The sequence below is a fragment of the Sus scrofa genome, chromosome X (assembly GCF_054392235.1).
Source record: "Sus scrofa isolate SSC_HxYL_T2T_F1_AM1 chromosome X, Sscrofa_HxYL_maternal_Yorkshire_Landrace_v2.0, whole genome shotgun sequence".
Lineage (NCBI taxonomy): Eukaryota > Metazoa > Chordata > Mammalia > Artiodactyla > Suidae > Sus > Sus scrofa.
In genome coordinates, this window is record NC_139401.1 from 60177727 (window position 1) to 60204088 (window position 26362).

The 26362-nt window shown below is 40.1% G+C and overlaps 1 protein-coding gene across 13 annotated transcripts in view; it reads right to left on the reverse strand.

Annotated features, from left to right (window-relative positions):
* ARHGEF9 (Cdc42 guanine nucleotide exchange factor 9) overlaps nt 1-26362 on the reverse strand; it is a 418114-nt gene that overhangs the window by 51434 nt on the left and 340318 nt on the right. For all 13 annotated transcript variants that reach the window (XM_085006210.1, XM_085006208.1, XM_085006204.1 and 10 more), the window contains 3 exons: nt 21486-21718; nt 16164-16293; nt 10476-10607 (listed from right to left, as the gene is read on the reverse strand). In XM_085006210.1, the coding sequence (XP_084862336.1) occupies nt 10476-10607; nt 16164-16293; nt 21486-21718 (495 nt within the window). The remainder of the gene's footprint in view (nt 1-10475; nt 10608-16163; nt 16294-21485; nt 21719-26362) is intronic.

Genomic DNA, 26362 nt, shown 5'->3' on the forward strand with positions numbered 1-26362 from the left:
TTGGATTTGTTTGTGATGCTCTTTTTTCTTCCCTTCTTCTCTTGGTCTCTCCTCTTGTGGTTTGACGACAAAATTTAGTGTTGTATTTGAGTTGATTTTTCTTCCTTTCTTTTTTTTTTTTTGTCTTTTTGCCATTTCTTGAGCCACTCCTGCAGCATACAGAGGTTCCCAGACTAGGGGTTGAATCTGACCTGTAGCTGCTGGTCTACGGCAGAGCCACAGCAATGCAGGATCCAAGCCAAGTCTGTGACCTACACCACAGCTCACAGCAATGCCGGATCCTTAACCCACAGAGCAAGGCCAGGGATCAAAACCAAAATCTCATGGTTCCTAGTCGGATTCATTAACCAATGAGCCACTACAGGAACTCCAAGTTGATTTTTCTTATTTCTTTATCAATTGTAGATTCTTGGTTTGTAGTTGCCCTGAAGTTTTGATATAGTAGTCTATATATATACACGTGATTGTTTTAAGTTGTTGGTGTCTTAATTGCAAGTGCATATCTAGTGTCCTACATTTGTACCCTCCTCATGGTTTCTGATTTTGGTAGAATAATTGTGCATGGACTATTTCCTATCTTTACTGTATATATGCCTTTACTGGTGAGCCTTGTCATTTGTGGTATTTTTGTTTCTAGTTGTGGCCTTTTCTTTTCTGCCTAGATAAGTTCCTTTACTGTTTCTTCTAAAGCTGGTTTGGCATTGCCGAATTCTTTTAGCTTTTGCTTATGTGTAAAGCTTTTGATTTCTCCTTCAAATCTGAATGAGAGCCTTTCTGGGTAAAGTAATCTTGGTTGGAGGTTTTTTCCTTTCATCACTTTAAGTATATTGTGCCACTCACTTCAAGCCTTCAGACGTTCTGCTGAAAAACCTGCCAATAAATTATTGGGCTTACCTTTTATTTGCTTCCTTTTTTTTAATTGTTTCCCCAATACACTTTTTTTTTCTACTGTACAGTATGGTGATCCAGTTACACATACAGATACACATTCTGTTTTCTCATATTAACATGCTCCATCATAAGTGACTAGACATAGTTCCCAGTGCTACATAGCAGGACCTCACTGCTAATACATTCCAAAGGCAACAGTCTGCATCTACTAACCCCAAGCTCACAGTCCCTCCCAAACTCTCCCTTTCCCCCATGGCAACTACAAGTCTATTCTCCAACTCCATGGCTTTCTTTTCTGTGGAAAGGTTCATTTGTGCTGTATATTAGATACCAGATTTGAGTGATATCATATGGTATTTGTCTTCTCTTTTTTACGGAAAGTTTCATTTGTGCCGTATATTAGATTCCAGATATAAGTGATATCATATGGTTTATTTGTCTTTCTCTTTCTGACTTACTTCACTCAGGATGAGAGTCTCTAGTTCCATCCATATTGCTGCAAATGGCATTCTTTTGTTCTCTTTTATGGCTGAGTAGTATTCCATTGTGTATATATACCACATCTTCCTAATCCAATCATCTGTCAGTGGACATTTGGGTTGTTTCCATGTCTTGGCTATTGTGAATAGTGCTGCAGTGCACATGAGGGTGCATGTGACTTTTTTAAGGAACGTTTTCTCCGGATATATGCCCAAGAGTGGGACTGCTGGGTCATATGGTAGTTCTATGTATAGTTTTCTAAGGTATCAACATATTGTTCTCCATCGTGGTTGTACCAGCTTACATTCCCACCAACAGTGCAGAAGGGTTCCCTTTTCTCCACACCCTCTCCAGCATTTGTTATTTGTGGACTTATCAATGATGGCCATTCTGACTAGTGTGAGGTGGTACCTCATGGTAGTTTTGATTTGCATTTCTCTAATAAGCAGTGATGTTGAGCATTGTTTCAAGTGCTTGTTGGTCATCTGTATAGCTTTCTTTGGCCCATTTTTCCATCTGGTTGTTAGCTTTTTTGCTGTTGAGTTGTGTAAATTGCTTGTATATTCTAGAGATGAAGCCTTTGTTGGTTGCATCATTTGAAAATATTTTCTCCCATTCTGTAAGTTGACTTTTTGTTTTCTTTTTGGATTCCTTTGCCATGCAAAAGATTGTCAGTTTTATTAAGTCCCATTGGTTTACTTTTGCTTTTATTTCTGTTGCTTTGGGAGACTGACCTGAAAAAATATTCATAAGGTTGATGTCAGAGAATGTTTTGCCTATGTTCTCTTCCAGCAGTTTGATGGTGTCTTGTCTTAAATGTAAGTCTTTCAGCCATTTTAAGTTTATTTTCATGGATGGTGTGAGGGTGTGTTCTAGGTTCACTGATTTGCATGCAGCTGTCCAGGTTTCCCAGCAATATTGCTGAAAAGATTGTATTTTGCACATTTTATGTAATTGCCTCCTTTGTCAAAGATTAATTGACCATAGGTGTCTGGGTTTATTTCTGGGTTCTCTATTCTGTTCCATAGGACTGTATGTCTGTTTGTGTAAGAGGGCCACACTATCTTGATGAGAGTAGAAAAGTAATATTGCTTGAAGTTTGGGAGAGTTATGCCTCCTGCTTGGTTTTTGTTCCTCAGAATTGCTTTGGCAATTCTGGGTCTTTTGTGGTTCCATATAAATGTTTGGATTGTTTGTTCTAGTTCTGTAAAAAATGTCATGGGTAATTGGATAGGGATTGCATTGAATCTGTAGATTGCTTTGGGTAGTACGGCCATTTTTATAATATTAATTTTTCCAACCCAGGAGCATGGAATATCTTTCCATTTCTTTACATCTTCTTTAATTTCCTTGAATAATGTTTTATAGTTCTCACCATATAAGTCCTATACCTCCTTGGTCAGGTGTATTCTCAGGTATTTGATTTTGTGAGGTGCAATTTTAAAGTGTATTGTATTTTTGTATTTCTTTTCTAATAATTCATTGTTAGTATACAGAAATGTGACTGATTTCTGAATGTTAATCTTATATCCTGCTACTTTGCTGAATTTGTTGATCAGTTCAAGTAGTTTTAGGGTTGAGTCCTTAGGGTTTTCTATGTATAGTATCATGTCATCTGCATACAGTGACAGTTTTACCTCTTTTCTTCCTATTTGGATGCCTTTTATTCCTTTTGTTTGTCTAATTGCTGTGGCTAGGACTTCCAATACTATCTTGACTAAGACTGGTGACAGTGGACATCCTTGACTTGTTCCCGTTTTTAGTGGGAAGGATTTCAGCTATTCTCCATTGAGTATTATATTTGGTGTGGGTTTGTCATAAATGGCTTTAATTATGTTAAGGTATGTTCCCTCTATACCCACTTTGATAAAAGTGTTTTTTTGTTTGTTTGTTTTTGGTTTTTTGTCTTTTTGACATTTCTTGGGCCGCTCCTGTGGCATACGGAGATTCCCAGACTAGGGGTCGAATCAGAGCTGTAGCTGCCAGCCTACGCCAGAGCCACAGCAATGAGGGATCCAAGCCGTGTCTGCAACCTACACCACAGGTCACGGCAACACCGGATCATTAACCCACTGAGCAAGGGCAGGGATCGAACCCACAAGCTCATGGTTCCTAGTAGGATTTGTTAAGCACTGCACCATGACGGGAACTCCAACTTTGATAAATGTTTTTATCATGAATGGATGTTGTACTTTGTCAAATGCTTTCTCTGCCTCTGTTGAGATGATCATGTGGTATTTTGACTTCTCTTTTGTTAATATGGTGTATGACGTTGATTGATTTGCATATGTTGAACCATCTGTGGGTTTGTCATAAATGGCTTTGATCATGTTAAGGAATGTACCCTCTATACCCACTTTGCTAAGAGGTTTTATCATGAAGGGGTGTTGGACTTTGTCAAAAGCTTTTTCTGCATCTATGGAGATGATCACATGGTTTTTGACTTTTCTTTTGTTAATGTGGTGTGTGGCGTTGATTGATTTGCATATGTCATACCATCCTTGTGCACCTGGGATGAATCCCACCTGGTTGTGGTGTACGATCTTTTTTATATGTTGTTGGATTTCAATGGCTAAAGTTTTGTTGAGAATTTTTGCAACTATATTCATCAAAGATATTGGCCAATAGTTTTCTTTTTTGGTGGTATCTTTGTCTGGTTTTGGAATTAGGATGATGGTGACATAATAAAATGTCTTTGGGAGTGTTCCTTCTTCTTCACCCCTTTGAAAAATTTTAAGGAGGATGGGTATAAGTTCCTCTTTGTATGTTTGGTAGAATTCACCTCTGAAGCCACCTGGTCCTGGACTTTTATTTGTAGAGAGGTTTTTATGACATATTCAATTTCATTTATAGTGATCGGTCTGTTCAGTTGATCTATTACTTCTCGATTTAGTTTTGGCAGGCTGTAAGTCTCTAGAAAGTTGTCCATTTCTTCTAGGTTGTCAAATTTGTTGGCATATAACTGTTCATAGTATTCTCTCATGGTTTTTTGTATTTCTGTAGTATCCATTGTGACTTCTCCTTTTGCATTTCTTATTTTGTTTATTTGGGTTTTTTCTCTCCTCTTCTTGCTGAGTCTAGCCAGAGGTTTGTCTATTTTGTTTACCTTTTCAAAGAACTAGCTCTTGGTTTTATTGATTGTGTCTATTGTTTTTTAAATCTCTTTTATTGATTTCCTCTTTGATCTTTATGGTTTCTTTCCTTCTGCTGACTTTAGGTTTTGTTTGCTCTTCTTTTTTCTAATTTATTTAGGTGGTGGGTTAAGTAGTCAATTTGAAATTTTTCTTCTTTTTTTGAGGAAGGCCTGTATTGCTATGAATTTCCTTCTGAGCACTGCTTTTGTGGCATCCCACAGATTTTGAGTGGTTGTGTCTTCACTATCATTTGTCTCGAGGTATTTTTTAATTTCCTTCTTGATTTCCTCATTGACCCATTGGTATTTTTAGTAGCATGCTCTGTAGTCTCCATGTAGTAAGTTTTTTCTCCTGCCTTTGCCTGTGGTTGATTTCTAGTTTCAGGCCATTGTGGTCAGAGAAGAAACTTGAAATAATTTCTATACTCTTAAATTTGTTTAGGTTATCTTTGTGCCCCAATATGTGATCAACCTTGATGATGTTCTATGTGCACTTGAGAAGAATGTATATTCTGATTTTTTTGGATGTAATCCCTGATAATGTCAATTAAGTGTAAATTTTCTATTTGTCCTTTAGGATCTCTGTTGCCTTATTGATTTTTCTATCTAGAGGATCTGTCCATTGATGTGAGTGGGGTGTTGAAGGCTCCTACTCTGATTGTATTCACATCAGTTTTACAATTATTTCCTTTTATGTCTGTTAGTATTTGTTGGAGGTATCTGGGTGCTCCTATATTAGGGACATATATATTGACACTTGCAATATCCTCTTCTTGAATGGATCCTTTAATCTGTCTTTCTTTATGGCCTTCATTCTAAAGTCTATTTTGTCTGATATGAGTATTGCAACTCCTCCTTTCCTGTCTTGTCCATTGGCATGAAATATCTTTTCCCATCCTCTCACTTTCAATCTATATGTGTCCTTTGCCCTAAGGTGAGTTTCTTGTAGGTAGCAGATTGAATGTTTTTGCTTTATTATCCAATCTTCCACTCTGTGTCTTGTCATTGGAGCATTCAGTCTATTGACATTTAAGGTGATTACTGATAGATATGTATTTATTGCCATTTTCAACCTTGTTTTCTAGTTGATTCTATGTTTCTCTTTTCTTCATTTTTTTTTTTGGTTGGATGGTTTCCATTTATTTTATGCTTGAGTAATTTTCTTTTCAGGTTTTGTGAATGTAATGTTCTTTTTTCATTTGTGGTTGCCCTGTTTTTTAAGCATGGTAAGCCCTTCCTATATCTGCTTGCTTTTGCCTGATAATCATATAGGCTCAAACACATCATTAAAATACAACAAGGAATTTATATTTTCTTACTTTCCTTCCCCACATTGTATGATTTTGATTTTTTTAACATCTTCATGTTTAGATCTGTATGCTGGCTTATTTAAGTTACTGCTTTCCAACTATGGTTTCATCCACCTAATTCTTCTTTTTCTTTTTTCTCTCTCTCTTTAATTAAGAGAAGCCCTTTCAGTATTTCTTTTAGAATGGGTTTAGTATTGCTGTACTCTTTTAGCTTTTGTTTGTTGGATAAATTGTTTCTTTTCCCTAGCTGCTTTCAATATTTTCTCTGTCTTTAATTTTGGTCAGTTTGATTAATATGTGTCTCAGGGTCTTCCTCCTTGTGTTTATTTTATACGGTACTCATTGTGCTTCCTAGATTTGAGTGAGTGGTTCCTTTCTCATGTTAGGGAAGTTTTCAGATATTATCTCTTCGAATATTTTTTCTGTCCCTTTCTCTCTTCTCTTTCATCCCCTAAAATACGGATGTTGGTACGTTTAACATTGTCCCAGAGTTCCCTGAGACTCTCTTCATCTCTTTTCAACCTTTTTTCTCTTTTTTCTTCTGCATCAGTGATTTCCACTAGTCTGTCCTCCACCTTGCTTATTTGTTCTTCTGCTTCCTGTATTCTGCTCTTGGTTGCTTCTAATAAGTTTTTTATTTCAGTTTTTTTATTTTACATGTCTGCTTGCTTAAGTTTTAAATCTTGTATTTCTTTGATCAATGTTTCCTGTAAATTAAAAATCTCTGCCTCCAGTTTATTTCCAATGTCTTACATCATCTTCAGCATCAATAGTCTAAAGTCTTTTTCCTGGATGTTGATAATCTCCAGATCACTTAGCTGTTTTTCTGGGGTTTTCTCTTTCTCCCTTATCTGAGTTGTAGTTCTCTGTCCTTTCATTTTTATGGGTTTTTGGTGGGGTGTCCTTTTTGCAGACAATAGAGTTGTAGCCTCTCTTACTTCTGGTGTCTGCCCCCCTTGTGGCTGAATTTGGTATGGGGGCTCACTGTAGTCTTCCTGATGGGAGGGCCTGGTGCCTACCCACTGGTAGGTGGGGCTGATTCCTATCCCTCTGATGGGTGGGGCTCCATCTCTGGGTGAGACCAGAGGTGGCTGTGTGCCTAGGGGGTCTTCAGGCAGCCTGTTTACTGATAGGTGGGGCTGTGATCCCACCTGGACTATTGTTTGTCCTGGGAGCGTCTCAGTACTGATGGGTAGACAGATTTTCCTAAAATGGCTACCTCCAGAGAAATGCACACTGATGAATATTCCCAAGAGCTTCGCCTCCAATGTCCTTTCCTCACAATGAGCCACAGTCACCTACTGTTTTCCCAGGAGATCCTCCAAGAACTGCAGTCAGGTCTGACCCAGATTCCTATGGAGCCTTTTCTTTGCCCTGGGACCCAGTGCACATGAAAGTCTGTGTGCACCTTTCAAGAATGGGGTCTCCATTTCCCTGAGTCCTGTGGAGCTTCTGCACACATGCCCCACTGGTATTCAATGCCAAATGCTCCAGGGGATCTTTCTCCCAATGCCAGATCCCCAGGTATGCGGATTTCACAGGGAGCTCAGAACTCTCAATCCTGTAGGTGAGTCTCTGTGATACAGTTACTTTCCAGTCTGTGGGCTTCCTACTTGGGAGGTATGGGGTTACTTATATCACATAATCCCCCTTCCTACCTCTTGATGTGGCCTCCTTTTTATCTTTGGAGTAGGATATCTTTTTGAAAGTTTCCAGTCCATTTGGTTGAAGGCTGTTCAGCATTTGGTTGTAATTTTGTTGTTTTTATTACAGACGTTGAGCTCCAGTCCTTTTATTCCACCATCATTTGTCCCTAGCAGGGGATTGTCATGACTATTACCTCTTCTTTCTTCTTTCTTTTGGATGATTTTAAAAAATCATCCATATTGTCTTAGAATCTTTAAAAACTAACTTTGACTTATCCAAGGATTAATGAAACTAACCTTTGTCACTTTTATTAAATACCCTATCACATATAAAATGTTACATATTATCTAGCCACTTGCTAGAGGCCTATGTTTCCTCCTTTTTAAATATGAGCTCATCAGAAAGCTACATTTGATTACTTAGCTCGCTTGTCCCTTTTATTCCCTGTAAAAAGGACTACTGTGTTTTGGGGCATCCTTTTTAAGTATGTGCCTGAGGTGAGTGCTTACTCACCCAGTCATAGTCCTGGCCCTTCTCCTTCTTTTCCTTTGTAGATATCCTTTGCTAAGGAAATCTTCACCTCCAGGAATCTTTGTGCAGTCTTTTATAGCAACAGCAAAAGTTCCCTCAGCAACCCAGCAGACAAATCTTCTTTCGACCCCATGGTCATTTATCAAAAGTTTACTCCTCATTTGCTGAATAAAAAGGCCTACTGTAGATACCATAAAGAAATCCTCAACCATAGTTGCAACACAAATATTAGATATAATTTTAATAGCCTTTGAAAAATAAGGCTGTAGCTGCTCATGCTCTGAGAAACCAGAGTCAAGAAGTCCCAAGAATGTAGAGTTAGTGGCCTTTATACTCCAAACTCTGGGTGAGCTTTGCTCTGGAAGGTGAGCCCATAGTTCTCACTAGAAAAGGAAGGCTCCCACTAGAGCAAAGTTATGCAAGCTTCAAGGTTTCTCTTGTTTTTGTCACCTTTGTTACCTGTGATCCCCATCCTGCCAGCTTTGCTAGTTTTAACCCTCTGACATGCCTTGATTTCTCCTTAATCATTGGCTCCCACTAGCTGGCTTAGAGCTGACTCATCATTCCATTTTCGTCTTCAACTGTCCCCTGGCTCCTAAACTAAGCCCACTCTTCATCTTGTTTCTTCCTTTTATTCCTAGCCTTTGCCTCACTATTTCGTGTTCTGACCCCTGGCCCTGTCTCCTATAGCCACTTCTTTTCAGAGCTGGGTTTCACATTTTACTAAAGTAATCCCAGCCTTCACTGTCAGATGCCCAAATCAACAGGGTCTAAATGGTGGGTAACCCTAAAATAAACCAGTTTCCTAATTATTTTGCTATGTCTCTCTATGACTTGTTGTTCTGAGTGTAAACATGAAGAGTGGGAAGAAAGGGCACATGCCTACTGGTGACATGGCTGATATGCTGAGAATTCCTTTGGCTACCTAAATTATCCCTTAAAAATCTTGCATCCTGATTTGATGGAAGTCTAAGGAAGAGTTGAAGGTAGTTAATAAGAAGGCTGAGTGTTTGACCAAGTTCCAGATTCATAAAAGTCCTCTCTTCCAGGGCCAGGTTCGGACCAAGGCAGTAATTATGTCCATTAACTAGCCAGCTTTTGGATCTAAAGCTGGCATTTAAAGCTTATGCCCAAATACTGAGGCAGTTTAACTCAAAACTCAATATGTTCCCTCAATCTACTATCAAAGGCAAATGGACAAAGATTTAATGTAAGATATGGTAATGCACAGAAAACAGGGGGCTTAAAAACAAATGTTTGTTTTATGTTCTAGGCTGGAAAAGATGACAACATTTAACCTGGTGTTTCATGACTACTCCTTTCAGAGATATTTGCTACTGGGATTGGATTAGGAAAAGAGCCAAGGGAAGGATGATGAGTTGAAAACATCACTCTAAGCATTCTTTGGTTTTCTCTCCCTCCTTTTTTTACCTTCTCTGTTCTCAAATTCTTTCTGGCCAGACCCTGGAGCCAAAAGTTATCTAAACACCCAATCCTAAGGGAGGAGGTGGAGGAAACAGTATCCCATCAGGAGGAATTAGGTTGAGAACATTCTCCTACCTACCAAAGAGTAGAACAAATAAACCAACACTCATAGTGAGTCAGCCAGGAGTTGATGACAAGAGCAATACCTTTTCTCAAGTAGATATAGAAAAGAGAGGGTAAAGAAGAGCACAGCTGAGAGTTATAGGGATGTGACACACCTTGCATAGGAAATGGGTAGGGGAACATGGAAAAAACCTGTATCAAAAAGATACCTACCTGTAAGGTAGGAGTTCCCTTGTTGGTTCCCAGGGCAGTAAGGGGCCAGATGGCCAGGACTATTAGAGTAGAAATGGGGGGCAGTGCTCAGGGACGCCACTGTTCACCAACTGGGATAGAAATATTTTCAGTTTTATTTTTTTTTTCTTTTTTTCTTCTTATGGCCACACCTGCAGTGTATGGAAGTTCCCAGGCTAGGGGTCAAATTGGAGCTGCAGCTGCTGGCCTATGCCACAGCCACAGCAATGTGGGATCCAAGCCACATCTGCGACCTATGCTACAGCTTGTGGCAATGCCGGATCCTTAACCCACTGAGCAGGACCAGGAACCGAACCTGCATCCTCATGGATAGTATGTCAAGTTCTTAACCTGCTGAGCCACAATAGGAACTTCTAATATTTAACTGAAACAAACCAATAGGCTATTAGCACTAGGTGGAAGAGAATAAGAAAGGTCACCACGAAGAGCAGGATAGCAAAGGGTAAAAAAAAAAATACTATGATAAAATTTACTAATTTCAGAGTTTCACTGCCCATAAATCAGCCCTGCTGTGATATTCATGCCATACCAGTGATCCTGATATGGAATTGCTGCCTATCTGCTGTCTGGTTTTTGTCCAGCAGGGTTATCTCACTTCACTTGGAGCTGGGGGATGATGTATAGGAAGGGTCTTGTGTCCCTGAGGTGCCCATCTCCCTCAGGGAAGAAAGAGGTGGGGTTACCTTCTTGCACAGGACCATCTGGTGGTCAAACAGGAAGAACACCCGCTGCTGGTTGCGGCCATAGGGCTGGTAGATCCAGGCCATCTCCCCAGTGTAGATCAGCTCCGAGCTCCTGTCTAGGATGTCCTCACCCTGGGAAAGACACGTGATAGTGAGAGGCAGCCAGGCAGGAGGGGTGACACCTTCACCTGCCTAGAGGAACCTAGGGCTGGGAACAGGCTGGGGCAGGAGGAGGGCAGAAAGGGTCTGGTAAGGAAGAGGAATGTAGGGAGTCCTTGAAAGTCTCCATGAGCTATAAAGACCCATACTCTTTTTTACCCTGAGGCCAAATAAGCCCCACTACCAAGGACTACTACAGTCCCTCTATACCATCTGCTCTCTGGCCCTAGAGGCTTCAGCTGACATGAGGTTCTCCATCTGTTTCTCTCTTACTTTCCCTCTCTCTTTTTCTCTATGAACCTCTCTTTCTGCCCCAATCTTTCATCCCAGTTCTAGTCTTTAAGTCTCTTTTTGTACCTGAAGAGTAAGCCTGAGCAGGTGCTAGAAGTCTCTCTGCTTCCCAGAGAAGTAAAAGAAGACAGGGAAGGATACAAAGGAGATGATGATTGAGGGAGAAAAGGAAAATATATTCACCTTCTTAAAATTATTTTTTCTTCTTTTCTCAGTTAATTAAAATCTATTGACTAAATAGGAAACATCCTGGGTCTGTTATTCAGAAAGTGTGAATAATTCACTTATCCTCCTTGCTATGTAAAATCAGACACAACAAAAAACTCACCAAGATACCTAACTCCTAACTAACTCTATTCTACAGAGTTTCTAAGGGTCTCTTATTTATAAGAACTCTGATAGGTCAAAAATATGTAGGGGTGTATGTCAGATGCCAGGCCAGACTTGGCCCTGTTCTCAAGGAGCTTACACCTCAGTAGAGGAGTATAATGTAGGTGTACTCAGAACTCATAAAATGCAAGGAAAACCATGGGACAAAGAGCACTGGCCTCCTGACTCAGAAGAATTAACATTTAGTGAGCACCTGTAGGGATCAGACATTGTGCTACATATTTTCACTCTGTCTCTTATAAGTCTCACAATAGCATAGCCCTGGGAGGTATATAGTCTTACTGACATTTCCATAGTCTAAGTTACAAATAGGTGAAGGGATCAGCCAAGGTCTCCCAGCTACTGAGCCAAAGATCTGCAATCCAACTCCAATTCTGTAGCTCCAGAGAATATGTTCACTCTTGCCACTATATTATATTTGTCTCCAGCCCAAAAAGTCATTGGAGGGTCATCCTTTTCCTCTCTCTGGGTCTTAGTTTTCCCAGCTATTAAATGAAGTATATGAGGATAATCTCTAAGGTTCTAGCCCTGATATTCTAATGCTAAGATCTCAGCCTTGTACCCAATAGTTTCAAGTTAAGGTTAGAGATGGGGTCTTCCACATCTTCCCAGAAACAATCATCAGAGGCAAAGAGCCTAGGCATGGCCATGGTCCAAAGATAGAGGTAGCTGGAAGTGGCATTCCCAAGTATACCACTTTTTTCCAATCTAAGGGATGGGAAGGAAAAACGGAGTTCAGTAGAAATATTTTCTAATAATACAACTTCAGAAAGAATGCTCAGAGATACTAGTGTGATTCCAGACTACATCTCAGGGGTTCCCTGAAACTTAGGTAAACACTATTCCTCAATAGGCCCACATACTAGCAAAGGACCTCTAGAGGTTCAAGACTAGAAGAGGAATCCCTCAGAGTGAGGGAGGGAGCCCTGCAAGACTTCTTGCTGCAGGGATGGGAAGTTGATAGTGGTACTCTTCTGCCATGCCCCACCTTGAGAACAGGCCAGGAAGATGTGCCACAGTCTACTTTGAATATGTATGCAGTGAAAGAAAGCTATATAAAGGGGCCAATGCCATACAAAGATGGCCAGGATGACTTTTCAAAGCACCACTTTCTAATGTGAGGATAATCAGACCAAGAAGATTACTCAGGGGCATTTGGTCCACCCACTGTACCAGATAGGGAGCACCCCAATTTTATCAACTGTATTTTAAGCACTTTCCATAAGTACTGGTGCCACCCCACCAAGAAAAATAAATGAAAAAATACACCTCTGTGTTCACCAAGATGATTGATATCAGGCAACTCACTTGTCCTTTCTGCACCTCAGTTTTCTCATCTTTAAAATGATGATAATAATATTACCAACCTCGTTTGGCTATTGTTAAGTATTATAAATGTTAATATATATACAGTGCTTTGGAAAGTACACATCACACTGTAAGCTCTATGTAATAATAGTTATTTCCATGACTATTACTGTAAAAACAGTACAACCCAATAAGGGATGTACTGTTATTTGCCCCAAAACCAAGGTCAAAGAAATTGGAAGTAATATGTTCAAAGTGGCAGAATCCAGGAAAGATTCCCTCTAAAGTCCGTGGTCTAAACCATCAAACCACAGCAGAATAATGATCCCTCAGTGGAACAACCAGTTGCCTTGGAAGATTTCTGAAGTGAGAATCTCAGTTCTAGGCCCTGTGCTGCTACAAACTCACTCTGCTCTTGGGAAACAGTTAATCACTATCAACATGTTTCCTCATTTAGACCATGGGGCTAATACAATGGTTCCTGTTTGGCTCATTTAGTTCATGTAGAGGAGAGGGACCTCTCAGAGTTTAGAGCTTTCACCCTTTGCCTCCTCTGCCCTACTTGCACCACACAGTTTTTTGCCTTGACCCCACAAATGCAATCCCCTCCCACCTCCCCCTCACCCATAGACAATTCTTCTAAGATTTTGCTCACGCTATTTCCTCTGCCTGGAACATACGTGCTCTCCTTAGATAACCAAGGCCACATATCATTCATCTTGATATCCCAATGCCCAGCACCCCATTTTAATTACAGGCCAATTGCCTGATGTGGGGTTGCACCCTGAGCACATCGAAAGAGAGAAGGACAAGGGACATGCTATCTTTTCATATAGTTTATTTTCAATGCTGCCTGCTGACAGGAGGGCATGGAAATGACAAATCCATCCAGCTCCATATTTGATTTCCTGGTTCCAGGAATATGTCTCATCAAACCACTTTAGCTTTTAAATAGATGCTTTTGCTGCCTCCATCACGTTGGGTATTCATGCTTCCTCCAACTTCTTAGGATTCATACACCCATTGGTAAACTAGAATATGCCCTTGAGTGTTATACAACCAGGCTGTGAAGGGAGGAGTGCTATGAAGAGGAAATCACAACCATACACAATCAAGTTCCTAAACATGAGCTGTATACTTGGGATCCTGGTAAAAATCTCCAGAAAAAAAATAAAAAGAAGCTTTCAGGGATATGTTCCTTCTCCCTTCTTTTCAAGTGGATCTAATGCATGTGAAGAGTAGCAAAGTGACAGCTCAACCATCAGCATCAGAGGTATTAGAAATGGAAATTTCCTAGAAACTGCAATTCTTGGAAACAGGTTCTTTTTCCAGCTGCTCCCCTAAGCAGTTCTAAGGTACTGATTGTTATTTAGAGGCATAGGGATACTTTCATTTGTATACTGATTTTTAGGAGCTCTGAGGGGTGGGGCAGAACAAAGGGTACTCTAGGAAATCTAATCCCCATAGGCTGGCAGGGAATAGGAATTGGGCAAAAAGACCAAGAATGTTCATGCAATAGGTTGAGGGAGGGCCATGTCTGGATATAATACAAGATCTCATGCTCTTTAGCCAAATACCCTGATTTATTGAGCAGGTACCAATTGTCTATATGCCACTAACTCTCCATTCCCTTTCCTAATTCCCCTTTAAGGAAGATTAAGCTCTGAAGGTTTCTTCTATGACTCTTCTTTTTTATTTGACAAATTAAACTGAAATTATCATGTAGATGCTTTTGACAGCCACCCTGTTTGTTCAAATATCTGGAGGAGGCAAGGGAGTGGCAAAGAGAGCAAGTATTGCTTCATTTTCTTGATTTTCAAGGCTTGTCCACAGCAGCCCTCAGCAAACTGGCACTATCTCTCTCTCTCTCTCTGCCTGTTCAACTGCTTGGGCAGGTGGAACATACAAAGAACCTATACCAGGGAATCAGTGAGATTGGGCCACCTATGCCAAGAATCAACAAGCCATGGATTGGATATATCCTATTGCTTTCTGGGGAAGGCCTCCTAGCATGTCACATTTAGCCTTACAGGGATTTGGATTTTCTTCCAAGGCAGTCTTACTGTCTTATTTAGCTATGGAACCTTTACTGCAAAAACAAGCCCCTGCAATATCATAAAGGAAAGTGATTGGGTTGCAGGAAACAGGAGACTGGAAGAGGTGCAGCAGTTTAAAAAGAACATTAAGCAGGAAAAATTTTTTTTCTGGACCTGAGTTAAGTAACTATAAGGCTAATATTTAATTTCCTTGGAATGGGCTAAATTGCTTGAAAAGTTAGAGAGATACTACCTTTCAAATTGCAGGCAATGATACCTTGAGGAGGCCAGTGGAGTGGGGAGATGACCCCACTTCTACACTATTACCACGAAGCTTAAGATTGCCACCTCTGCAGTTCCTGTCGTGGCTCAGTGGTTAATGAACCTGACTACTATGCGTGAGGATGCAAGTTTGATCCCTGGCCTTGCTCAGTGGGTTAAGGATCCAGCATTGCTGTGAGCTGTGGTGTAGGTCACAGACGAGGTTCAGATCTCTGTTGTTGTGGCATAGGCCAGCAACTAAGCTCCGATTTGACCCCTAGCCTGGGAACTTCCATATGCCACCTCCTCCCTGGTAGCATGCCTAACCTCTCTCATCTTGGTTATGTTAGCTTTGGACTGTCAGATTCCATAACTTGAGCCTGAGAGATAAATGTGGAATGTCATTACTCCTGGTTCTCTTGATCAGCACAAGAGACAAACATTAAATAGTGTACTTAACACATAGGTACCTGTGAGGACTTAAAATTCACTACCTTAATTCAAATGAACAGATACCTCTGTAACTCAACAGTGCAGTGGCATTAGAGGCAAAAAATCTCCATTTATTAGTTAGGCTGTGTATATCTTCTGCAAGTAAGCATCTCTGAAGAGAAGGCTTTGGTGATTTCACTGAAGGCTTTGAGTTCAGAGAAGTCATGGCTGGTTTCCAATAGAATTGAAGGCTCAGGAATTATTTTTATAAGCAGATGATAAATAAAAAAATAATACAGAATCTGGTCTAGTGGTTGGACAAAGATGATGGTTGTGGCCTCAGCCCCAAGTGTAGAGGCTTGCAAAGAACTAATAGATGTATCAGGGTGTGGTAATCCCATCAAAAAGAAAACAAGTATGTTGGCTGGCCTGCATCAGAGAACCAACCTTGCATTCTTGTCTGGGAGTACATTAGTAGTATCCTCCTTATCCAAGTGTTCTTCTGGTGGTTATAACATTCCAGGACTTGAAAGCGCTGAGGCTACTGAGTCAACCCAACTGTTTCCTGGCAGTGAAGAGATGATTCTTTCCTTTCCTAATGAAGTATTGTCACAGAGATTTCTCCAAACATCTTAGAAAGCTATTCAAGTACACAAGAACTCTCATTATGAGGAAGTTTTATCTTGGCTCTAATCTAAATCCTTTCCACTGCCCTTCAAATATAATGACTTTGTGCTCATCTCTGGCTAAGACATAAGGTTCTGGCTAAGGTATTCAGACTCTCCAACGCCCCTATTGGTAAAGGTCCTACCTCCCAGTCTAGGACAGAGGCCTGCCATTGGGCAATCTTGTCGATATTCTCCAAACGCCGCTTACGTTCATTGATCTGCTGAGTCACATTTCTCATGACAGCCAGAGCAGCTGCCACATACCTGTAGTCACTGTGGAAACACAAATTTACAAGTTGGATAAGTCAATGTGCTATAGAACCAAATTGCTGGGTACCAACCTCATATCCATTCTCCTCTTTCTGCTTAGTAACAGAGCCCTGATTTTCAGATACAATCTATGCCACATGGAGTAAAAGACTACATTTCCTATCTTTCTTTACAGGAAGAGGTGACTCGTGATCAAGTTCTGTTTAGTGATAAGTAAACAAAAGTGCTAGTTAGAACTTATAAGAAACCTCCTTTAAGGAAGACAGCATGCCCTTCTTTGGTCCTTACTTAATCTCGATGTTTAGAATACGTAGATGTTTGGAACATAGAGGGTTCTAGCAACCCTCTTAGACCATAAATGACAAGGTTCATACTCCTGGGGAATAGGATAACAGAAAACTGGAAGTCTAAGTCTCTGATAACTATTGAGTCAGCATAGCAGTCTTAAACTGCCTACCTGAAGACCTTTTTTTTTTTTTTTTAACAAGAAAGAGAAATAGACTCCTATATTTTTATGCCATTCTTTTTGTGCCCTATCTGACACAATCAGCCAAGGACTAAGACGAGAATCTCACACATGGCATGGTCCAGACAACTTTACCATCTGTTCCATCACTTATTTCTAGGGAATTCTGGCCAAAGTAACTATGAAATAACATCCAAACCTTTCCTCCTACACCATATAGAAACAGGATGTAGCACAGTGGTTAAGAACAGAGTCTAGAGCCAGACTCCTTGGGCACAAATCCTAGGGTTTTTTTTTTCTTTCTTTCTTTTTTTTTTTTTGTCTTTTTAGGGCCGTACCCTCGGCATATGGAAGTTTCCAGGCCAGGGGTCAAATTGGAGCTACAGCTGCTGGCCTATGCCACTGCCACAGCCACAGCCACACAGGATCTGAGACATAACTGCAACCTCCACCATAGTTCATGGCAATACCAGATCCTTAACCCACTAAGGGAGGCCAGGGGTTGAACTCAGGTCCTCATGGAACTCCTCGGGTTTGTTACTGCTGAACCACGACGGGGACTCCCTAAATCCTAGTTCTGTCGCTGACTAGTGGTATGGCCTTTGACAAGTCTCATTCATTCTCTCAGTGACTCAGTTTCCCCATCCATAAAATGGGGAGAATTACAGTAAAATTTGCTTAATTATTAAGTTCTAATAATTCACGAAAACTGTGTTACTCTTCGCTCATAGTAATTGTTAGCAGTATCACTAATACAAATAAAACATTTCTCTAGTATAGACATTATAGGAGTTATCGCTTTATCTCTTTAAACTTCTTTTTTTTTCTTTTTTTCTTTTTTTTTTTTTGTCTTTTTTGTCTTTGAAGGCTGCCCTTACAGCATATGGAGGTTCCCAGGCTAGGGGTCTAATAGGAGCTGTTGCTGCCAGCCTACACCAGAGCCACAGCAATGCCAGATCTGAGCCGTGTCTGTGACTTACATCACAGCTCATACCAATGCCGGATCCTTAACCCACTGAGAGAGGCCAGGGATCGAACCCGCAACCTCATGATTCCTAGTCGGATTCATCTCTGCTGCGCCCCGACAGGAACTCCTATCTCTAAACTACTAATTCCAGAAGTGCAATACGAGGCCTAGCTTCCTGGGACTTCGGATATCCCACTTGTTGAAGGTTTATACCACTATGCTCAGTTTTTCTGCTTTCTCTAATTTCCAACCCTGTGAAAAGCAGATTAAAAGTGAGATCCCAGACATTTGGTGGGGTTACAATAAATTGAGAAGGCAGGAAAATGAGTTACAGTTCAGTCTTAACTACCTTTTCCTCAGAGAAACTGAACATGCTTTGTGGTCACTAACCTGCTTTCTGTCCCAGTACCAATTAGAAAGACAAAAGGAGGAAAAGAAGAGCAGAGCAACTCTCTTTTTCTTTACTAATACCCTGAAGTGTGGACTGGTGGCACAAACACAGCACAGGAGAAAGGGGATTCTAACTGCCAGGGCAGATGCCACACAATATCTGCTTTTAGCTGGCCTCCCTGGCTCCAGTCTTTTCTCTGCACACCTGCCAGACCAGTCTTCAAATGCTATTATATTTTATCATTTCCAGTGACAGGATGCTCACTATACCTTCTAAACCAGTCTATTCTGTCTCAAGAAAACTCTGTTAAAACAAACATAAAACACACACACACACACCCAAAACTCTTCTTTCTTCTGAGCTTTAATTAATGTTAGTTACTATCAGTTTTTCTTTTGGATCTCACTTCTGACTCATATTGAACTTACAGTCAACCAAAACTTTTTAAATCTCTTTAAAATATGCTGTATAGAAGTTTTATCTCTCTCAGTCTGTCCTTGAATTGCTGATTTATTAGACTCAACTATAAAATATTAGATTTGTTCCTGTTACATTTCATCCTTCTTCAGTTACTTGCTCCAACCTATGGGGGAACTATTGTGCTCTGTAACACTGTCAAAGTTTTGCCCTGGCAAGACTATCTGGATCTGCCATTTAGAAGCAGGTTAGGGTAATGAGAGAAGACATGGTTGCAGTGCAGTAGTTACTGACATAAATAATCACCTCTGTTCTTTGGGCCTTTTTCTGTCTCCCAACTATTCCTCTCTCTGATTATAAAGCTTTGGTAAAATGCCATAAGCCACTTTCTGGGAGGTAAAGCATAGCATTGCACTTGTCCAATATGTAGCCACTAGCAACATTTAATTAAAATTAAATAAAGATTTCAAATTTTGTTCTCTAGTTACACCAGCTACATTTCTCAGTACCTAAGAGCCATCAGTGGCCAGTGGCTATTATATTGAATAGCACAAATATAGAATATTTATATCACTGTACAAAGTTCTATTGGACAGCACTGGCATGAGAATGCCCATTGCCTCTGCCTGACCCCATGTATTACTCAGCCATGAATTTATCACTGCCACTGTGCCATACTGTCAGTCAAGCTTTGACATTTTTAGCTGGCAGCCTTTCTCACAATGGTTAGAGGTGGGAAATATCCCCACCTTTAACCCTCCCCACTAGCTTTAGGAGTGAGGAAAGAAATAAGTAAATAGCTGTGGTCTAGTCTGAACCCGCTCAGAGCCCTCAGGCTTCCAGATGCAGTTGGGCCCAGTATCCTAGTAAGGAAACCAAATGAACCAAGGTTGTCTTATTTCCAGACATGTTAGCTAACCTCCCTCTTATAGAGTCTTTCTTGTCAGCTTAAGAAAGGTTGGGTGGGGGGTGGGGCGGAGACATTACCTTTTGATAAACGAAGGTAGTATTCTTCTCCATTTATCACCCTCTATCCACCTAATCTTATCCCTCAGAAACTACTCTGCCTGCCGGCAGTTTAGACCTACCTGAACACCTATCTGACTAAACCTTCAAGCTGGCAGTAGCCTCTAACTGCCTTCAAATCTGAGCTGCTCTGACATGTTTCATAGGAGCTATCATCTTAATACAGATTCCTGAGGCTGGCCAGAAGGAGTGGCCCATGGCCTGGGGATAGTGCTGGGACTAATGGGTTACCCCAAATGAGAACAGGGATTGGTATAGCCTGCCACTACCTGAGCCACTCTCTCAGTATTCTAGAGTTAAGGTGGTAGAAGGAGAGGGGATCAGGTACCCAGAAGGCAAGAAGGCTTTGAGGTAGCAGTTTCACTCACAAGGTAAAGGAGTAGAGGAATGGCAAATTTACCCTTTCTGAGACTCAGCCCTTATATCTATAGAATGAGGAAATCTGATTATAAGATCTGTCTTTAAGGCCCTTTCCATTTTAGGTACTACAAATGTTTTCCATTTTTATTTTTAAAATATCTTAATTTTAGTGGTAGTTCTTCAGTATACTATTATCTCTCACAAGAAACTATATCCTTAGAACACTCGGGACTCAGTTCTGACAATGTACTATATTAAATCTTTTAAGTTAAATTTAGTCACCTCCATATTTCATGTCTAATGAGTACTTCTACAATCCCCCGGTTAGTAAACAGACTCAGGGAAAAGGGAGCAGAGTCTTTCTTTTCAAGGTCCTTCTATACCTGCCTCCCTCACAGCTATGAAAGCATGGAAGGCAGAGCTACCACTGGTGTTGTTAATCACACAAAGGAGAGCTCAGTGCTACATTTGGTTTCAAAACTGAAATCTGTCCAGTGCTCCAGAAACATTGAAGCACATGGTTTACAAAAGGAAAAATATCAACTTAAAAATAAACCTAAGGATTGGCCTATAAGCTTGATATAAACAAAACTGACTGACCTACACCATGGCTTTATGCAACTATGTGAGGAAGTCAGCTCCAAGGAAACTAGGCAATGGAGCCAAATGAAAGTAGGAAGCAGGCTTGATGAGAATCGGGCAGAAACTAAGGGAAATTTGCAAAAGGCTTATTATTATTAGAGTGCTTAGGAAGAGAGCTGAGAGTTGGGCTAAAAAACTTATGGTCAGGGTTTTAAAACCAATTAAAAGCAGGCTAGAAATAGGCTGAGGGTTCTAGGTTGTGAAGTAAAGCATGTGAAAGAGTAGGGAATGGTTCACTGTAGATGATTCCCGAATTACTGGTAGGGGGTTAGGAGTTTCATTTCCATTCAGAGAGAGATAAGCTCCTTGGTCCTTTCTGGGTTGAGTTTATTGGAAATACTGAAAAAAACTGTGAATAAGAAACTTCAGGGGAGGTCTCAAGTCTATTTCCCCCAAGTCATGCTCTGGGTCTAAGGAAAAGGTACAGTTGGGACAAGGCTGAGGAGAGTTGAAGACACTAAAGAAGACCAGGAATATGGCCTTTGAGAAGAAATCTAAGGTCATTACAAGTTGGGCAGTCTGGTACCAAGAAATTTGATTCTATTAAGGAAAGCAGAATAAAATGATGAATTATTAGAGCAGAATAAAATGATGAATTATTCTACCTCGGTCGATTCATTTGGCTGTACTCCAAACTAAGGACCATGCTATAAGCTCCCTGAAGGCAGTGTCTAAGTTGTACAATACTGATGCATACTGATTTTGTGTAAATATTGATTTTCAAATTTATAGGAGACTCTTATAAGCACTGCTTCACTTTATACATACAACAGTCTTGAGAGGTAACCAAGAATAAATACATCGTCATGCCATTGCACATATAAATTTACAAAAGCTCAGAAAAGGCAAAAGGACATACATTCTCAATAAGGACCAACATGTACAGGAGGCTCTCTCCCTCACTCTTGCCTCCCTCAATCCCTTACCTATGGTCCTGGGCGGTATATTTAAGGAGCTCAGCCAACTGTAAGGGATACTTGCAGATCTTCTGCACTGGCGTCAAAAGGAAACCATCAATAGCAATGTCGATCATCTGCTGCAAGAGGCGACAGGCCTCAAAGAAGTGCTGGTAGCGGCTGTCTTTCATCAGTTTGGAGAGCTCCATACAAGCATCCAGGTGGTTGTTACAGTACTCAGAGTATATCCAGAATCCATCTTGCTGTGAGCAGAGGAAAAACGGAGAGAAAGGGAAAGGCTATTGAGGACTCTGAAAGAAGTTTTGGAGAAATGGAAATTCAGACTCTGATCTTATGTAGAAATATCAAAATAATAACAATGTCAATCTTTTCAAATTTGATTCATAAAGTAATATGAAGAAATTATTTGGGAGTTAGATAACTAATTCTGAAAAATCTTTATATAAAAATACATAAGAATAGCAAGCAAATTTTATAAAAGAAGGATAATGAGAGGCGATTGGCCCTGAAAAGAGTAAAACACATTATGGCATTAAAGTTCTAGCACTGGATCATAAAAAGAGATAGGTCAGAGGTTCTATTCAGGTAGTGGTAGACTAAATGGTTTTAAATAAATATTACCACTGAGAAAAGCTAGAAAATCTGGAGAATATAATAAATTTCTGTTTGTAGGAATCACATCATACAGAGCCTAAAATTATCTCCATAAAATATTCCTTAGGAGGAGTTCCCATCGTGGCTCAGCAGAAATGAATCTGACCAGGATCCATGAGGATGCAGGTTTGATCCCTGGCCCCACTCAGTGGGTTAAGGAACTAGCGTTGCTGTGAGCTGTGGTGTAGGCTGCAGACATGGCTTGGATCTGGCATTGCTGTGGCTGTGGTGTAGGTCAGCGGCTAGAGCTCCAATTTGACCCCTAGCCTGGGAACCTCCATGTGCCATGGGTGTGGCCCTAAAAACACAAAAGACAAGTAAAATAAAATATTCCTTAGAAAATAGAACTTTGAGGAGTTCCTGTCATGGCTCAGTGGTTAACAAATCCAACTACGAACCATGAGGTTGCGGGTTTGATCCATGGCCTTGCTCAGTGGGTTAAGGATCCGGTGTTGCCATGAACTGTGGTGTATGTTGCAGACGTGGCTCGGATCCCACATTGCTGTGGCTGTGCCGTAGGCCAGTGGCTACAGCTCCGATTAGACCCCTAGACTGGGAACCTCCATATGCCATGGGAGCAGCCCTAGAAAAGGCAAAAAGACAAAAAAAAAAAAAAAAAAAAAAAAAAAAAAAAAGAAAGAAAGAAAGAAAGAAAGAAAAAGAAAATAGACCTTTGATCACTCTGGAGTAAAGGGAATGATATATGCAGGTTAAACACAAATGGCTGAGGAAAAAATATACCCGCATACGTGTGTGTATGTGTGTGTGTGTGTGTGTGTGTGTGTGTGTGTGTGTGTGTGTGTGTAGAGAGAGAGTGAAAAGGAGAGAGAGAAAAGGGGGAGGAGGGGAGAGTAAGGAGACAGAGTAAGTAAGTTCAAATGATAAAGCAAGATCAGTGGAATGTTAATATTAAGTGCATCTGGATAAATGGTACTTTATTGTACTTTATTGCACTTAACTTCACTGTGCTTCACAGATACTGCATTTTTTACAGATTGAAGGTTTGTGGAAATCCTGGAGGAGCAAGTCTATTGGCACAATTTTCCAACACTTGCTCACTTGTGACTCTGTGCTACATTTTGGTAATTTTGCAATGTTTCAAACTTTTTCACTCTATTTGTTATGGTGATTTGTGATCAGTGATCTTTGATGTTATTACTATAATTGTTTGGGGGTGCTACAAACTGTACCCATGTAAGAAAGTGAATGTTGTGTGTTTTGACTGCTGCACTATTCCCCCATCTGTCTCCCTCTCCTTGGGCCTCATATTCCCTGAGACACAATAATATTGAAATTAAGTTAATTAATAACCCTACAATGGCCTCTAGTGAAAGGAAGTATTATATATCATTACCTTAAATCAAAAGCTAGAAATGAGTAAGCTTAGTAATGAGGGCATGTCAAAAGCTGAGATAGGCTGAAAGCTAGCCCTTTTGTGCCAAACAGCCAGGTTGTGAATGCACAGGAACATTTCTTGAAGGAAATTAAAAGTACTACTGCAGGAGTTCCCATCGTGGCGCAGTGGTTAACAAATTCGACTAGGAACCATGAGGTTGCGGGTTCGATCCCTGCCCTTGCTCAGTGGGTTAAAGACCCGGTGTTGCTGGAGCTGTGGTGTAGGTTGCAGACGCGGCTTGGATCCCGTGTTGGTGAGGGTCTGGCATAGGCCAGTGGCTATGGCTCCGATTCGACCCCTAGCCTGGGAACCTCCATATGCCTTGGGAGTGGTCCAAGAAATAGCAAAACAAAAAAAGACAAAAAAAAAAAAGTGCTACTGCAGTGAACACATGAATGATAGGAAAGCTAAAACAGCCTTGTTTCTGACACAGAGAAAGTTTGAGTAGCCTGGATAGAACATCAAACCAGTCACAACATTCCCTTAAGCCAAAGCCTAATCCGGGAAAAGACTCTAACTTTCTTCAATTCTACGAAGACTGAGAAAGGTGAGAAAACTGCAGAAGAAAAAGGTAAAGCTAGCAGACGTTGGTTCATGACGTCTAAAGAAAAAAGCCATCTCCATAACATAAAAGTGCAAGGTGAAGCAGAAAGTGCTAAATTGTTAGGAGCTAATGCATCTGGTGAGTTTAAACTGAAGCCAATGCTCATTTACCAATATGAAAATTGCAAGGCCCTTAAGAATTACATTAAATCCACTCTGTCTATGCTCTATAAATGAAACAACAAAACCTGGATGACAGCAAATCTGTTCACAACATGGTTTACTGAATAATTTAAGCCCACTATTGAGCATTAGCTCAGAAAAAATTCCTTTCAAAATATTCCCGCTCATTGACAATTCATCTGGTCACCCAAGAGCTCTAATGGAGATGTACAATGAGATTACTGTTGTTTTCACGTCTTCTAACAGCCCATGGATCAAGAAGCAATTCTAAATTTCAAGTCTTATGATTTAAGAAATACATCTTGTAAGGCTAAGCTGCCATACATAGTGATCCTCTGCTGGATCTAGACAAAGCAATTCAACAGGCTTCTAGAAAAAAGTCACCATTCTAGATGCCATTAAGAACATTCATATGATTCATGGGAAGAGGTCAAAATATCAATGTTAACAAAAGTTTGTTCCATTGGTCTGTATGTCTATTTTGGTACCAGTACCACACTGTCTTGATTAGTGCCATTTGTAGCAACATGGATGAAACTAGAGACTCATACCAAGTGAAGTAAGTCAGAAAGAGAAAGACAAATACAATATGACATCGCTTATATCTGGAAACTAATATATGGCACAAATGAACCTTTCCACAGAAAAGAAAATCATGGACATGGAGAAAGGACTTGTGGTTGCCAAGGGTGAGGGGGAGGGAGGGAGATGGATTGGGAGCTTGGGGTTAATAGATGCAGGCTATTGCCTTTGGAATGGATTAGCAATGAGATCCTGCTGTGTAGCACTGGGAACTATGTCTAGTCACTTATGATGGAATATGATAATGTGAGAAAAAAGAATGTGTACATGTATGTGTAACTGGGTCACCATGCTGTACACTAGAAAAAAAAATAATGTATTGGGGAAATTAAAAAAAAGTAAAAAAATTTAAGAATAAAAAATAATTTTTAAAAATGTTTGGAAGAAGTTGACTCCAACCCACATGCATGACTTTGAAAAGTTTAAGACTTCAGTGGGGGAAGGAACTGTAGATGTGATGGAAACAGCAAGAGAACTAGAACTAGGAGTGGAGGCTGAAGATGTGACTTAATTGCTACAATCTCATGATAAAATTTTAATGGATGAGGAGTTGCTCATTATGAGCAAGGAAAGTAGTTTCTAAAGGAGGAATCTACTCCTGGTAAAGATGCTGTGAAGACAGTTGAAATGACAGCAAAGGATTTAGAATATTACATAAATTTAGTTACTAAAACAGTGGCAGGATTTGAGAGGACTGACTCCATTTTGAAAGAAGTTCTTCTGTTGGTAAAATGCTGTCAAACAGTATTGCATGCTACAGAGACATTGTTAATAAAGGAAGAGTCAATCAACGTAGAAAACTTCATTGTTTTATTTTAAGAAATTGTCACAGCCACCCAAACCTTAAGCGACCAACAATGAGGCAAGACCCTCCACTGGCAAAAACATTATGGCTTGCTGAAGGCACAGATGATAGTCAGCATTTTTTAGCAATAAAGTATTTTTTTAATTAAGCCATGTATGTTTTTTAGACATAATGCTATTGCACGCTTAATAGACAACAGTATAATGTAAAATTACTTTTAGATGCACTGGGAAACCAAAAAAAAAAAAATGTGTGACTCACTTTATTATGGTGGTCTGGAATCAAACCCACATCTCTGAGGTATGCCTGTATGGGTACCTTGTCTGGAATCCACATTTCCAAGGTATGCTTATATCAGTACCTTTTGTACTGTTCTTATTTTTTAACGTTTTTGTAAGTTTAAAATTATTTCCAAGTTTTAAAAATATCTCTACAGTTTTTGTATACATTGTTCAGTACTCATTCAACATTAACCTGGTACACGAGAATATAAGACATGAGCAAACCCTAAGAGGTGTATAGTAGATAAGAGAAATTGATAGAGAAAAGAAATCAAGATGACGTTATTAAACATGGACTTTAAGAAACTATTCTTAAGAGAAACTAAATAGGCAAGACATTAAAAAATCAGAAAAACATATCTAATAAAGAAATTTTTTTTCTGTAATATTCAATGTTCTCAATTATCTTAGTGTCTGATAAGAAATGTTTAAAAAGTGCAAA